The following is a 16,661-nucleotide window of genomic DNA, read 5'->3' as shown; positions in this document are numbered from 1 at the left end:
GTAAAACCTTCTCTCTCAGAATATCAATTGTCATATCACTGTAAAACCGTCTCCTTTTTCCAACAAGGTTTATAGAATGCCAGTGAAAACATACATAGTTCATCAAAAAAGGATAGTTGTTTCACTATCATATTCGCCGTTCAGCAGTGCAGTGTACACTTTGTCTCGATGTCTTAACAATTCCAGACCTTTTAAAAATTTTGCATTTTTTTTCTTTTTAGGCTGCCAAACTAACTGGCGCGAGCGTATCCGCGGCATACTTCCATGCTGTATCTGTCACTTATGGCTACTTGAAGATGACAGTTTTCTCATGCCAAACTATCGCTTGTTAGTGAAAACTGAACAGAAAAGAAGTCGTTATGTAAATGTTCAAGAAATAATTATTTTGGTTAGTTACATCATCAGTTGTGCAAAGCACCATATGTGTATGAGCTAGGCACTTTTTATTTGCAAAGAATCGTCATAGGAGACACTTTTTTAGGCTTCTGCGTTCTCTCTGATAAATGCCCATTCTTATGTTGTAAGAGCTGTCCATTTACACTTCAAGAGCAAGGAAATTGTTACGAAAAATTATCATCGCAAATGATGACGCTATTCGCAGCGAAAACACCCGACGCCTTTGACTTAAATACGCGTGTTTTCCGTTGCATTCATGACGACACAAATAACGTAACGAATTGTTAACAGGCGACTGAGGGCAAAAAAGGCTGAAAATTCGAGGAAATGTACCAAAAATATTTCAAATTAATATGGTGTGTGTGTGTGTGTGTGTGTGTGTGTGTGTGTGTGTGTGTGTGTGTGTGTGTGTTTTTTTGTGCGCTTACTGAGTACTGATGAGGGCGTCGCGTGTTGCAGTGGCATCGAGCACCGGGATGAGGTGTACGCGAGCTGCCAGTTGTGCGCGGGCCCTCCGGCTGCCGCTGCGCCGGCCGGCGTGGCGGTGCCGCTGAAGAGCGGGCCTTGCGTCGCGCAGACCGTGTCGGGCAAGCTGCTGTCGGCGCGCACGGTGACGGCCAGGGTGTTCTCTGCCGCGCCCGCCGTGCGCCACGCGCCGCAGACGGTGCTGTTGCCGCTCGCCGACCTGCCCCCGGCACCCGCCGCCGCTGCCGCCTCCCCGGCCACCGCCGCCGCCGCAGCCGCCGTCCACCAGCCGAGGGCCGCCGCCGCCGCAGTCCGGGCTAGCGCGCCCGCCGTGCTCGAGGCCCCGCAGGTACACGCCAGCCCCCAACCTCCACTCCCCTACCAATCAGTCAGCAGTGTCAGTTGAACTTGACACAACAGAGTGGGAATATCTGTGGAGTGAACATTCAGACGCTGAATTTTTGTCGCCAGCTTATATCGTGTCCAATAGTCGATTGACTGTGGTTTGCCCGTAAGTGTTCTGCTGATTTTGAATGTCATTGTATCACCGCTACAGATGGATCCCATTCAAAAGTACTGTGACTTTAGTATTCGTGTCTCATAAGTAGATATTTTTATGTTCCGTGAACGATTTGTTTGGTTAATTGTAACGATGTGGAATGAGTCGTTCTACATTTGTACATAAATATGGCAACATGCTGACCATTCACAGGTTTTCTTTGTAATACTACGTTGATGCACAAGTGTAATAAACGCAGTAGATACACGTAAGAGAGACGTTAGAGGGAGACATTAGTCGTCAATAATATATTCGATTCAGTGACTGTAGAAATCGAGTGGTTTTGAGGCGAAGAACTCGTCGAGTCTTTTTCGGAGTGCATTTTCATCCGGAAAGGAATTTCCTCGAAGGTTGTTCGATAGATTGTGCAAGAGGTGAAAATCTTATGGTCCGAGATCAGGTGAATAAGATGTGTGCCGAATGGCTTCCCAACCCGACTCCTGTAAAATGTTTTTGTGAGTCTGCAGCGGAGGCAACAAGATATGTGGGCCCTGCGACAAACTGGTGACATTGCACTAGTCGACTGTCCGTCACACTCGGCGAATGCTGGGCTCTGTGTAGAGCCCACGGGAAATCGATATGCAATTGAAAACGTAACCTATTAAAGGTCTTAATTTTGTTGTGTGCTGTCGAGAACTTGGCATTTACTCACACAGTCAACGATAATCAAACTCGTCTGAAATAGTTACTCCCCACTAGAGATGGCTGCTGGCACTCGTAAGACCTGCAGTGTCACATGCTGTGACGTATGTGCCACAGCCTATCTTTCTCGTAGGCCTCTGTGTACAGTGTGAAATGAAATGTCGTGTGGCTAGGGCCTCCCGTCGGGTAGATCGGTCACGTGGTGCAAGTCTTTTTAGTTGACGCCACTTCGGCGACTTGCGTGTCGGAGGTCTACAGTATGTGGGCATGCATTGTTGTAGAATAACATCACTTCACGTAGTCTTCCCGGTCAGTGTTCTTGGATTGTGTATCTGAGACATCTCGGTTGTTGACAATAAATGTCAGCAATGATAGTTACACCTCAGGGTAGCAATTTGTAGCACACCACACCGTTGCTGTTCCACGAGGTGCATCAGTAACAATACAGGATGGGAATGGTCGGCGTTGTTCATAAGTCGGTTAATGAGGAGCAAGCAGAGATGCACATATGGCCACCTGCTGATTTTTGTGATTTTGGCTTAGAGCATGCAGTATCCATAGAGCCAGTTTATGAAGCTTCCTTATTGCATGCAAATGTCGCACGATGCTGAAATGATCACAGCTTACCACATTTGCAAACTCTTGAGTACAATGATGTGAATATTGTAGATTAATGCATTTAAACGAAGTTTATCAAACCCTGAAGACCTTCTTGAATGTGGAATCACTAATGTCAAAATTATCCTCCATAAAATGAGAAAATCATTTTCTTGCCCTGCTCTGTTCAGCAGCATTATCCCGATACACAGCGCAAATGTTTCTAGCTGCATCCGCTGCTGTCACCCCTATATTGAGCCCAAACGGAGGAATATGTCGGAAATGTTCTGATTCCTCCACTTGGCTCTCCATTTTCCAGCATCCACAGCTCCACTCACTATCTCTAAGTGATAATATGTAAACTCAGATAGCATCCCTTAAGACTTACGTGCACAGTAACAATCATTGCTCAACTGTACTCATCACATTATACTCTCTGTAATGAGTGCATATATGCATGTCCTTAAAACAAACCACCAGCTGTTTTCATGATTTTAATTCCAATTCCAATTTTGTTTTCTCCACTTGAATATGATTCCCGTAGGAATACAGCAAGTTATTCACTTAAATGCAAAATCCAAGACCACATGGATAACTTAAAAGTATGGATAGTCCAAAATACAAAGATTTTTACTGGAAATTGCTATTTGCTTTATTTGCAAAACATGTTTCATGTCACATTTGAAAACCCACTGGATTAAGTATAAGTTCCTCTCTGGAAACTAACTAGTGATTTATGAAATTATACTGAAAATGCACTGTATTTCACATAATTTGGATTCAGTCCAGTTACGGGAAACAGCCATTCATTTTTTTCTGTTTTTGGTTTTGATTCATATTTCTCCTGATGAGCATTTTCATTTTCCAGAGGGTCAAAACATCAATATTAGTCAAACAAATTCTATCCTGAACACTCTATTAACAAATCAGTGCATTTCAGTGACTCAAAGAAATGAAATGTCGTGTGGCTAGCGCCTCCTGTCAGGTAACTGTTTACCTGGTGCAAGTCTCTTGAGTTGACGCCACTTCGGTGACTTGCATGTCGATGAGGATGAGATGATGACGATCATTAGGACAACACAACACCCAGTCCTTGAGCAGAGAAAAATCTCCGACCCAGCTGGGAATCGAACCCGGCCCCCTCGGCATGACATTTCGTCACGCTGACCGCTCAGAACCGGGGCGGACTCGCTGTACATCATAAAACATGAATAATATGCAAATACTATATTGTAAATGAAAACTTTAACCCAATTGTAATAGAAGACTTCAGGCTTCATTTTTTTCAAAAAAAGCCAAGCCATATAAGGATAATCCTCAAATCGAGATTATTGGGAACTTGCTGTATTTTCAAGCCCACTGTAAATATCCACTTCAAGGATTTTGAAGAAGAAATTGGACTAAGTACTGTTCACACTTTCATTAAATTAAATTTCTGTCAATTACAATAAAAGACTTTGATAGCAAGTCATTTTTGCAGTTCAAGGGGACATTGTCTGACTAACACTGTGAGGTAATAACAGCCACTACTTAGAGCTGAAAAGATGAAGTTAGTTCCTGCTGTGACTGAGCCTACAGTTTTCTTTGTCAAGTAATAAGCGCTCACTTTATGAAATACACAAATGCATGTAACCAGTCAGTTCCTATCTGTTCTGACTGTAGTCTTTAGACATTGTCTTTCAATCCACTATTAATTGACAATGGTTCCTTTAAAACCTGTGGATGTTGTCATGGCACGTTGGCAGTGATGCTGCTTCACGAAGAAGGGCAGAGCTGGTTCTCAGTGATTTGTTATTCTGATGAAAGAATGTCTAAACAGTAAATAATAATCTGAATCAACAAATATTTAAAGAAAGACTACTTACCAAGTCACAATTAATTATGACAAAAACAAGTTTTAAATTATTAATCTAGGAATATATTGCAACCCACTAGAAAGCATTCACATGGAGGATTTTGAAGATGAAGATGAAATAGTACTAATTGCTGTGAACACTTTCATTTAATTTCATTTCTTTCATGAGATAACCTAAGTAAATGTTGTAGTTTCAGAACAATTTGTTTGTTTATTTTCAGATTGTGGCCAACAAATCGGCACTGGTTGTGGGTAGCAAGTTAACAGCCCCACCGCCAAGTGAGCATTTGCGAGTTGCACCTGATAGAGTACGTTCAAAGGAACAGCCCCAGACAGTAACTGCTAAAGTTTTCACAAACGTGACAAGGGAGGCACCACAGGTTGTCACCAGCAAGATATTTAGCAACATAATTCGAGAGACACCGCAAGTTGTGACAAGCAAGATCTTTTCAAATATCAGAGATACACCGCCACAGACAGTGACACAGAAAGCATTTGTCAGCACTCCTCAAGTGAAAGAAGCTCCATCAATAATAATAACTAATGCTTCAGCAACACCTGTGAAAAATGTTCCTCAGGCTGTGACAAGCAAGATCTTTGCTTCAGCTCCCAAAGACATCATCCATCAGCAGTCTCCGCCTAAGCTATCTGCACCTGCAACTGATTTGCCTAGACCACAAGCTACAACATCCAAGATATTTGCTCCAAGAACTGAAGATATGAACAAAGGATATCTTATGTTTTCAGACGAGGAGCCGGGGTTGACTAGTAAGAACAATATTTATATTTCTCAAATATTTGTTTTTAATAGATGTAAGACACTGGGGACTCTCACAAGAGAGTTTGTCTTGAAACCAATTTAATGTTTGTTGCAGTTCTTAAAGATGAGCCTGAAGACCTTACTCACTTGGCCCCAACAGCTGGAGATGTCTGTGTTCCACTTGAAACAAATGCTTTTATCACAGACATGTTTGATGATATTATGCTATCTGATAACTATTGTCCACTCTTGAATGATGATTTGAACTCTCTAAGTGACTCTCAGTCAAGCAATGGCTCCAAAACAAGTGGAGACCCATTCTTCTCATACAGAGAAGAGTTGTCTCCTTCAGCATCTCCAAGTGACCTCAGTAGTTCATCATTTACAAAGGTAAACATATTCCTGGTGTAACTGTACATATTTCAAATTATGTTTCAAAGTTTAAGATACTTAGGCTTCCGTGAAGTATGATGATAATAATTTGCATTGACATTACAGAGTCCAGGTGGTTGCAGTATGCCATCCCTGTGCAGCCCAAGTCTATCCGGCGATGATGATCATATGACACAGCTGATGTCTGTAGGCATGGGATCACCTTGCACTGATGCTGATGAGGATCTTACAATGCGTGCCCCTTACATACCGATGGGTGTGGGAGATGATCTCCCATTGCTCATATCAGCTGACTTAATGTGGGGCCCACTGCAGGATAAGCCGCCATCTGAAGACAATTGGTGAGAGGAAGTCATTTTTTATTCCCTCCCCTGCACCACTCTCCTACTCAGACATCCCTCCATCTTAAAGGAATTTTGTAATTTAAAATGTTGTTTTACTTTATGTATAGCATATAAATTGTTAAGTTTGTTGATTCCCTTATTGTGGCATGTGAGTACAACAGAAATGATGAGCTTTATTTTTCAGGTCATTGCTATCACCTGTCAGTAAGCCAGACCTGAGCTCAAACCTAGCACAACTGTTATGCTCAGATAGTACATCATCTCCTGTGATTTCATCATCACCACCACCATCAGCAAGAACCACTATAGGACGCTGCAATGATCATGGTGGAGGGTTGGTTGACACAAATAATATGCTGTCCAGTGCAACATGTAAGAAAGGTAAGCAGTGGTATTCTAATGTCACCAGTCATATGTAGAGTGCTTTCGATTTCCATTTAAAGTAATTACATTGTTTTGTATGCTATCCCAACAGGGTGTGTGAGTGACAGTGACTGGCCTAAAAGTCCACGACGCCAGAGGCAGAATGGGCCACCGGACCCTTTAAAAGAGACAAATGGAGTAACCACCAGCAGAAGAGCCCCTGACAGGCCTCCGTGCAAGAGGGTAGCACCATCAGGCTCGGCTCGCTCAGATGCAGGTGGTGGGGCAGGAGGCAAAAGACCTCGACAGGCACCTGGAGCCTGGATACCTGATGGAGGGGGGACAAGTTCCAAACCGCCACCACCTGGTGAAAGTGTGCTGATGAATCTTCTGGTCAGCGGGTGTGATGTGAGTGCTGGCTATATTTGCTTAGGGCCTACTAGGGCAGGACTGGTATCCAAGCAGACAAAGCCCTCTTAGGCAAGTAGAGCTTTCCTTTGGGTTTCACTTCCACTGTGTGGTTGTTAATTGTTACGAACAGTCACACAGTAATCAACTACACTGCCTATTATACATGATACTGCCACTCATTGTCTCTTCAGCACAGGAGAACTGACGTGGCACTTTTCTTATTTGTGTAAATAGACTCTTTCAGTGAGATCTAAATGAGGACAATTGCCATACTTGCACAGTGGAGAGAACATTCTTACAGTGGTATGTATATATGAGGATTATAATTGTCAGTTGTGAAACATAAACATTTGTTGGCTAGATGCCATATAGCAGAAATGGAATGTATATACGTATCTGTTTTGTTTACCTTCATCACACTTCAGAGACTCGCATATCTTTGTGTTGCTACCAACCCGTGGTAGATCAGTAAGGAAAGGAAAGTCATAATTTTGATGGCAAAGTTTAGTCGACAATATTAGCTTTGGTGTGCTAGTCTTGCACACAGAATCACAAATAAAAGGAAAATAATCTGAATGTAAAATTTGCGAGGCAGTGACAGATGTGTAAAACGTGCTTGATCTAGTTGCGTTACAGCTGGTTGTTGCTGCTTCATTTTTGACGTAATGAGACATTCCCTATGTAGTATATTGTTTCGTGAAAATCTGAATTACTGCTAATAGACTCATAGATACAAAAGAAACATACATTAACAATATATCATGCTTTATCAGATGGAAACCATTATTTTTGTATCTGTGTCAAAAGAAATTCTGTAAACGTATCAGAAATGGCTACTGCATTGCAGTCAGTCCTCTCTTAAACAATGACATCACACTTAATAAGTGTACATTGCAACAAGACAGCTAAGTAGACAAAATAGGACACTGTACTTTCTGCAGCCTTTAACAATGTACAGTAAGTATTGTTCCTTTCTCTTAGAAATGTTTTAAAAGTTTCATCTTCATTTATAGAGAAGATGTGTCCTAGGTACAGTATGCAGTACAAGTGTCAGCCAGCAGACCTGTCGTATTTTATTGATTTCTAAGTGTAAGAATGATTATGTGATACAATAAAGAAATTTGTAGTAATTGTAAGCTTTACATTAGCCCTTCTTTCACTCATCCCTATTTCCTTCTGTATTTTAAAGTTGATATTAGGTTTTTTTTCGCACTTGAATCAATAATTGTTATAAATGAACTTTAAGTGGGGGAGAGAGGGGGGGGGGGCGGCATCAATGTGAATTCATTTAGGTATGGTAAGGATGTCATGTTCAAGTAACAGCATACCAATTTGCAACAGGAACATACCTTTGTAATATGTTATGTTAAATACACTGGCAACGCTGTATTTTCTGACATTTGTTTTCAAATAGAAAATGTGTAATATGCAGAACAAATGCAAAGCAGGAAGAAGCTAGAAAGTCACATGGCAGAGGGGGGGGGGGGGGGATAGTGTGACATTCTTACATTAGTTACTTACTTTCGAAAGTTTTCTTTTTGAAACACTCGTATCATAACTAAAACCTCTGAGAAGCATTCAACAAGATGACTTTTTCCTTTCATTTAATGGATTTGCTATCCATTTGTGCCACCATCACCCATTCCTTTCTTTGAGAGACTTCTTTTGCGTACGTTGTCCTCCCATTTGAAGGAAAATTATCCTGCAGGATGAGGTACATGTTTTTATCTGTCATTCTATCATCACATAAAATTACCCATTTCCAAAAACTTTACAATGTCTGAAATTTAGCCCTCCTGATTTTTGATGTGGTGTCCTTATCCAACTAAGCAATTAATATCTTTTCTTCTTCTTCTTCTTCTTCTTCTTCTTCTTCTTCTTTTCACTAGTTATAAAACGAAACCCGTCGATATGAGGGCTATTTTTTTTTTCCAATTTCTGATTGGATGCGAAATAGAAACCACAGTGAAAATAAAAAATGTTTTGTTTGCAAAATTTACCTACTCCTTCCAGCGGCTCTCTATGTAGTTGCCCCTCCAACTTGGACATCTGTCGTAGCATGGCACCAACAGTCCAGTATTGTTGTCATAGTAGGCAGCCACTTGTGACTTCCTCCAGTTCCCTACACTGGTCTGCAGCGCATTGTCTGTGCCAAAATACAGTCCTCGTAGCTTACATGAGTGAAGAGATGAAAATCAGAGGAAGCCAAGTAAGGGATGTATGAAGAGGATCAGATACTTCTCACTGAAAAAGCTACAGGAGTGACTACGTTGCTCCTGCAGTATACAGCCAAGAATTGTCATGAAGTTACATTATGTGGGCTGTATGAAATCAGGCAGAATCCCTCAGCAGGACTTCACACTTGGTGGGAGACATTATTTTCTAGGCAGCTTTACATGCTCACTGTGCACTCAGAACTGAAAGTGCGACATGAAATAATAGATGGGCATACGAGAGACACTGCACAACACATCTGCACAAAGCTTCACGAGATTTTCACAAAGCTTCACGAGATTTTCTCTGTGGTTCACATTTTGTGACTGATTAAAGGTTGGGGGAGGGGGGGGGGGGCTATGTGTATATGAAAGCAAATAAAACAATGGAAACTCAAGATTGGAATATCAGCAATATTAGGAAAAGAATAGGCTGCTGCTCACCATAAAGATGGCCCGTTGAGTTGCAGACAGGCACAATGAAAAGACTGTTACATATTCTTCTTTACTGAAGAAGGCATTGGTCGAAAGTTACAATGTGCAACATTCGGTTTGTTGTGCCTGTCTGCATGGGTTATCTTTATGGTGAGCAGCAATCTGTCCTTTTCTAATAACAAATAAAATCAGTTGAGGAGAGAGGGGGGGGGGGCACAGATCAAATCAGATCAACAGTTATAATTTGTCACAAAGATATATTGCAACAATCATATTGCTACAAAATAAAACAGTTCCTTGCATACACCTTGAGAATTCAATGGTAAAGTTAGATGTCAGTAACTTACGAAGTATATAATCTCATGAGTCAAGGGCACACACATCCAAATTAGCATCCATTCACTGAGGAAAAATTTGCTCTACTGCGCTCCTAAAAACTTGTGACATGTAAAGAACAACTGAGAAAACTTCCTTCTCCTCTCATGCTTTGTTGTGATTAGATTTTGGTAAGTAATAGATAATAATAAGGTATGCAGCTTCAATTTAAAGGAGACAGTCTTGTCTGAGTTTGACTGAAACAAAGCTTATATTTACTTTAAATAAAATCAAATAAAGTAAAGACTTAACTGTTATCTAAAACCATGATAACCTGAAATTTGCTAGCAGAATAATTTGTAGATGAAGGATTCTTGGGATACCATTAAAGAGGAAAAGGGAGGGGGGGATAGAGAGAGAGAGAGAGAGAGAGAGAGAGAGAGAGAGAGAGAGAGAGACCTGGATTTGGGATTGTAAGAGTACATTAGGAAGATGAACAAACGAGGTGTTGCAAGGAACCTGTACTGAGAATGTACACACATATGCAAAGTTATTTGCTTTGAGGGGCGATAGTATTAGTGATTCTCAACAAAAAAAAACTTCATATGGACATATGCTCTATTCCGAATGGTTTGTAAGATAAAACACATTTAATGTATATCATTATTTTTTTTTTATACTATTCAGACATTGTCATTATTTACAAGGTACCACAGTAGTGTAGATGTTGAGAAGAACAGTTTGATAAAGAACACTTGTGGGCTATCAATTCAGGGAACTCCCTCAAATTGGCCTACAAAAACTATCTAAGCTATTGCACATGTGCATTATGCAAGATTTACAGTATTATTGCACTCTCTTCATGCAAACTATTAGTCCTAGAGAAAAAATAGGAGCTTTTTTGTACAAAATGTAATGTAGTTTAATTTTATACTGTGACCCATTTTTGCTGGAAGGGGTTTTCAAGTATTCTAAAAAAACCTATAAATGTGATATTAAATGTGTTTCATCCTAGAAACCATTTGGAATAGGGATATGACCATATGAAGTTTTTTGTTTGGAATCGCTAATACCAGTACCCCTCAAAGCATATACCTTTCATCTTTACTCATCCTGTATATGTTGAATTAGTGCAGGTATATGATAGAACCAGTTGTATACTGAAGAAACCTTTTCAGTTTTAGTACTGCTCAATGCACTTCTGCACTTTTTCCTCCCAATACATAAACTGCACAGTGTGGAAAAGGTATTTTCAGATCTAAAACTGTCAGAAGGATGTGAGGTTGGCATTACGATGTGAGAAGCTGGTGATATGATTTAGAATATTCAAATTATATAGTCTCCTGAGCAGGACCAGTTTAAGGGCCCAGTGACACAAACCGCTACTTAGGGCTCCCAAGTGCTGGGTGTATCACACATAATTAGTAGTGAAACCTGATTCGGGTGAAAGTACACAGCAGAGAGAGAGAGAGAGAGAGGGGGGGGGGGGGTTGGGATTCAAATGATATGTTGTTAGTGTGGAAAAAATGTTCTCAAACTGGTTCTGATCCTGTAAATAGTCAAACACCGAAACTGGGGCAGTTTGCTCAAGATGTTTTGTATTATCCACCACATGAATTACTTTGAAATAATTCTATTTCATTATAACACCAACCCAATGTTTGCAAATTCTCAGTATGAAAGTTGCATTAAGATCTTGATGCTCATTGAGAACTAAACTTTTGAATATAGTCATTTATTTTGATGTTGCACATGCAGGGTTACATCTTAGGTATAATGTAACATACCAAATGCATAAAATAAATTCTGCAACTTACAAGTCAAAAACAGGTGCTCAACAAGTAAAAAAAGTTATACAACTAATTATATGGCTGCCAGCAGTCACACAAAACTTTCCAATTGTATTTACTAAAGTTTCAGTAGCAAAATTCTCAAAATGATGAGGGGTGTGTGGGAGGCATTACTACATGATTTCAGATTTTCCTCATTGTCTGGAACATTTGGACATTTCTCATGTTTTCCATGGAATTGTACCTGCTTTTAACATCAGTTTTATCATAGGGAATACCTCTGACCACATTAATACATGAGTGGGAAACTGTGCAAATACATTAAAATTTATCAGTTACTTCCTAAGGAACTCATCGCCATTCATTCATGAGTTACAGGTAATGACTTGGGTGCCTTAACAGTTGCAAGGAAGTTTGAGAGAATTACACAGATAGAGATAGCTAAGATTTAAATCACAACAAGTCAGAATTAATATTGACAATACATGGTGTCACATAGTAACTAAATAAATAACAGGAGGTGTAATAACACTTAAGATTAAGGAGAGGCAACCACTCATCTGTAGCTGACTGACGTCTAATGCATTGAAACACACAACAGAAAAAGATTATTTACACTGGCAAAGAGCTCTTGCTCTTTCTCTAGCAAAAGTATACACATTCACACATGCAACCACACAGGCACCAAAATACTCCTGGGGCTACGAGTGTGTGTGTGTGTGTGTGTGTGTGTGTGTGTGTGTGTGTGTGTGTGCACGCTTTTGTTAGAGGAAGAGCAAGCACTTGAAAGCTAGTGCACATAATCTTTTCTGTTGCATGTTTCTATGCACCACACATTAGTCAGCTATACGTGAGTGAGTGTCTTATCGTAATTTTACATGTTATTTTATCCAGGAATTTCTATAGAAGTTCTAATAAATTGGTAATATAAATATAAAAATAGTTACATATTTCGTCACAGTCCTGTATACTTAAGTAGCAGTATGGTAAATTATTGTTATTTTTGGATAGGTACATCATGTCTTCTTTCTGGGCTGTAGTGGTATATTTCAACTTTTGTGCCATTGTTATCAGCTATGGTTTACTGTGCAAACTGAACACACATGTTTAAAATTTGGGAACACAAAACACTAAGTTAGGGTCAACATTCCAGGGAAGAGCATAAACCTGTTTGTCGGGCTCCATAGACCCTGTTATTTTGCTTAATAATACAGACAAAAGCTGACTGATTGGCAACTATTGAGTTCACACATATATGTGCCATCTTAGTTGGCCTACTAATAAAAAGGAACAGTTTGTAGTACCCTTCATTTAGTAATTTAAATTTTCATATATATAATTAAACCACTTCATGAGTGTAAAATTAAAAAATGAAGCTATGACTGTAGGATAGAATAATGTATGTAATAATGTCTGGAAACGTTGTTGACCCACCTATTAAAGATGAAGACATATTGTCTGACGAGTCTTGGCCAGAACAAAAGTAAAAATTGGACACATTAAACATTTGACATGAGAGATGCTTGGTGAATTTTTTGACTACACTTCTTTGATAAAGACATTAAAATACAATGCAAAAGGGACAGAAGAATGCAGATTCCAAAAACCAGTCTGTGAAATGCATCCCTACTCCTGAGAAATATGCCAGATTTTTTTGTAATTATTTATTAAGAAGCAGTTTCTCCATATTATGGTTCCCCACCAACATAATGAAACTTTAGAAAAACAGTTTATATATCAGCATCACTCTATTAAGTTAATACAAAGAGTAAATACAATCTTGTTTTAAACTATGCTTCTTAGTGAATTTAACCTATTTGTTGCTTGTGAACTATTTTTCCACTCATTTTTGGTTCGATCATCTTGATTAATATTTGACTCAATTCCCCACACAAACCCAAAGGAAAGCTGCAAAAAGATGTAACATACTGTAACTTATATTTGAAATGTTGTACAATAAAATTATTAAGCATTGTTTTTGTATGTGAACAGTGGTATACGAAGAATTTGTTGTTGCTATAAGTTAAAAAAAAAACTTGACAAAACACATTGCATGCAATTGCTAATGTATCCTCAGAAGAAAGAAAGAGAGAAAAAGATAAGTCAATATGGTGGTACTAAGTTATTCAGAAGTCTATTACACATAAGACAAAAGAATTTGACTGGAGTGGAAAGCAAAGAGTGATGAATAAAATCTATACTGTTGGCAATTTATTGTCATGTTTGTATTTCTCTTTGTAACATAATGTAATTAGTATTTCATTCTTGAGCTCGTCATTTTGATGATGATGTAACTGCATTGGTGTAATTAGACACTTTTCACTTTATTCTAACTAGTATCAAAAGTAAATTTTTATCTTACTGAAACTCCTTTGACTCTTATTGGCATACATCAGCCTTTTTAACCAAATCTTAGCATTCTGAGTAATATTTTGTTAGCTCATTTAAGTTTTTGACACAAGGTGTTCAGAATACAGAAGGCAGAGAAGATTAAAACAATGCCTGACAGCAATTTCTGATGCTAGGGATGATTTACAGAGAAGGTAGTTAGCATGCTAATTACAGCAGTGGCATTCACCAGAACTGCTTAAATGCGCAACCTTTGCCCTATATGCACACAGTAAATTGTCGGACAGTTGAGTGTCACGTCCTTTCGAAGATTCGTGGCAAGCCTGCAATTGTACTAGCAGTGACAGCAATTTTAGTGATGAGGCCTTCTGTTTCTACAATGATTTTATACACCAGCTGTTTCATGTGCTCCTAGAGGAAGAAATCCAAACACATATGGCCAGGAGGGCTAGGTTTCCAGGCCACAGGGCCACCTAGCCCAGTCCATCAATTCCCTAAGATAGTTCAGATGCTGCAATCTTGAAATTGTCTGGCACCCCATAATGTTGGAAGTACATTCTTTGTCTAATATTCAGGGGTACACCCTCCAGCTGTTCTGGCAGTACAAGTTCCACGAAGATGTGATATCTCCATCCATCGAGGTGAAATGGAAGAATGTATGATCCAGTCAACCTGTCACCTAGAATGCCAGCACACACATTAACACTGAATCACTATTGATGAACACTATGCCGAGTACCTTGTGGATTCATTTGTGCCCAAACATGTGAATTCTGGATATTTCAGTGTCAGTACACATTACCAGTCAGCGATATCGACACAACAGCTTTTGTCAGTACCACTAACAAAATGTTCCCTTACAGTCCAAGTTGATTTCAGAGACCATATGTTCCTTGTTGAAATATATTTGTTTTGATGTTCTCTACCTCCTGTATTAATTTCAATAACTGTTTTGGAACACCCTGTATACATTATTGCTAATGAGTGAATAATTATGAAGTTGGTATACATTTTGATACAGTTTAAGCTAGCAACTGGAACAAACTCTAATGTGTGTAAATTTCTGTTTTTCCAGGAGTTAATGACTAAGAAAACAGGCCAGAAGAAATTTGAAATTCAAGACCCTGGGCCAGCTTTCAGTGGCACTAAAGTGGCAGAGGAGCGAAAAGCAAGCATCCGCAAAAATTCCTTCTCGCTTTTGGAGCCAGAGAGTTCAACTATACCATCTTTAGCAGATTTGAGTCAACAAGACTATGATGTTAATGCTCCAGTTAGTTCAAGTGGTGGTTTGTTACAAGGACAAGAGTTACTTTCAGCTCTCGAAGTTTCCAGTGCTTTAATGGGGTAGCATGCTGACTATTTTTTTCAGTCAACTGTTACATATTAAGCACATTCCACAATTTATCAGTTCTTGATAGTGGTGAACTGTTGGAGTACAAAATCCAAACTTGTTCTTCAAATCTTAAACACCAAATGCCAACTTCATGTTCTGAGAGGTTTTTAAAACTTATTCTGAACTTCCTGAATGTATTTATTATTAAAAAAAAAACCTATTGTGTTCATATCATCATAGATTAATATGGATGTATTTTGTGTAGACATGACAAGCTTTTATTGAAAAAGAAATATGAATGTATTTGCTTTAAATCATGAAATATACAGCACTTTTAAAAACTGTTGAAATTGTGGGTGTACAAATAAGTGACAAGTGAGCTGTTTTTTTATTTTCCATTGAACCCATAGTGTTTGTGGGAGATTGCTGGTGAAGGAAGGTATATTATGGGCTATGATAAGGACAATAGACCAACTTTACTGCCATTACCTTGACAACAAAATTGTAAGATGTGACCCTGAATTTTTTATAAGATTTATCATAGTGGTGCATTTTTCCCCACTGATGTTTATATCTGGGTCCAAGAGCACTATATTGTGAAATGAACAAGGAAATATGCTCGTATGTTATTTTAGATTACAGGGTGATACCTACAGACATTTTAAAGACAATTTTATAAGCAGTTGCATTGTGGAAGATTTAGATCTGCCACCAGAAGATTGAGAAGTGCTTGATTTATAAAATTTGAATGTTCTAATTTTTCTGAACTTTGGAGAACTCCAGAAACTCTTGTTTCAGATGGGAATATATTATTTCATGTAATATACTTTCAGTGTATGCACATTTAAGCTGTGTATGGGAAATAAACAAGATGAATTATGATTTTAATGTTGAAATATTATATAATTTTCATATGTTTTTATGATATATTTTATTTTGGAATTGTTTTAGTAAATAAGCCATTTTTATTCTTGTGTTCATATGAATAATCATTATATGACTAATAAAGTATCTCCAGTTTTTTAAGTAACAGTTTTCACCCATTTCATTATTTTCATTGATTTGTATCACATATGCAGTTATGACTAAGAATAGGCATTCAGCTGAGGCGTACGCATTAAGCTGTGTCGTCTCTGATGGTTCCACATAATGAAAGTGAATGAATAGCACTGTATAAAATAGAAGTAGTATCTGTATGGAATGTAGAGAACAGAGATAAGAGAAGGTAATGTAGTAAAAACAAAATCATCAGTTTCTTCAGTTTTGTCCCTTGCTTCTTGTCAGCATTCTTAGGTATCAGTTTGATTTTCTTTCTTCTAGCAATTACATGTTATTTATAAACATCTCATTCACTAACTTAGTGCTGACAATGATAAAGGAATAAATCTGCCATGTGTCTTGGATTATTGGAAATATTATTTCAGCATTTACTTGGTTGCAC

The 16,661-nt window shown here is 38.7% G+C and overlaps 1 protein-coding gene across 3 annotated transcripts in view; it reads left to right on the top strand.

The window, feature by feature from the left end:
* The window catches only part of LOC126192404 (protein similar), a 734,705-nt gene extending 718,459 nt beyond the window's left edge, over positions 1-16,246 (top strand). For all 3 annotated transcript variants that reach the window (XM_049932602.1, XM_049932600.1, XM_049932601.1), the window contains exons 8-14: positions 856-1,210; positions 4,736-5,282; positions 5,390-5,664; positions 5,773-6,008; positions 6,196-6,392; positions 6,487-6,782; positions 14,963-16,246. In XM_049932602.1, the coding sequence (XP_049788559.1) occupies positions 856-1,210; positions 4,736-5,282; positions 5,390-5,664; positions 5,773-6,008; positions 6,196-6,392; positions 6,487-6,782; positions 14,963-15,235 (2,179 nt within the window). In that variant the 3' untranslated portion in view covers positions 15,236-16,246. The remainder of the gene's footprint in view (positions 1-855; positions 1,211-4,735; positions 5,283-5,389; positions 5,665-5,772; positions 6,009-6,195; positions 6,393-6,486; positions 6,783-14,962) is intronic.
* The last annotated feature ends 415 nt before the right edge of the window (positions 16,247-16,661 follow it).

Source organism: Schistocerca nitens, chromosome 1 (genome assembly GCF_023898315.1).
Source record: "Schistocerca nitens isolate TAMUIC-IGC-003100 chromosome 1, iqSchNite1.1, whole genome shotgun sequence".
Taxonomy (NCBI): Eukaryota; Metazoa; Arthropoda; class Insecta; order Orthoptera; family Acrididae; genus Schistocerca; species Schistocerca nitens.
This window is presented reverse-complemented; position numbering and strand designations above follow the sequence as displayed.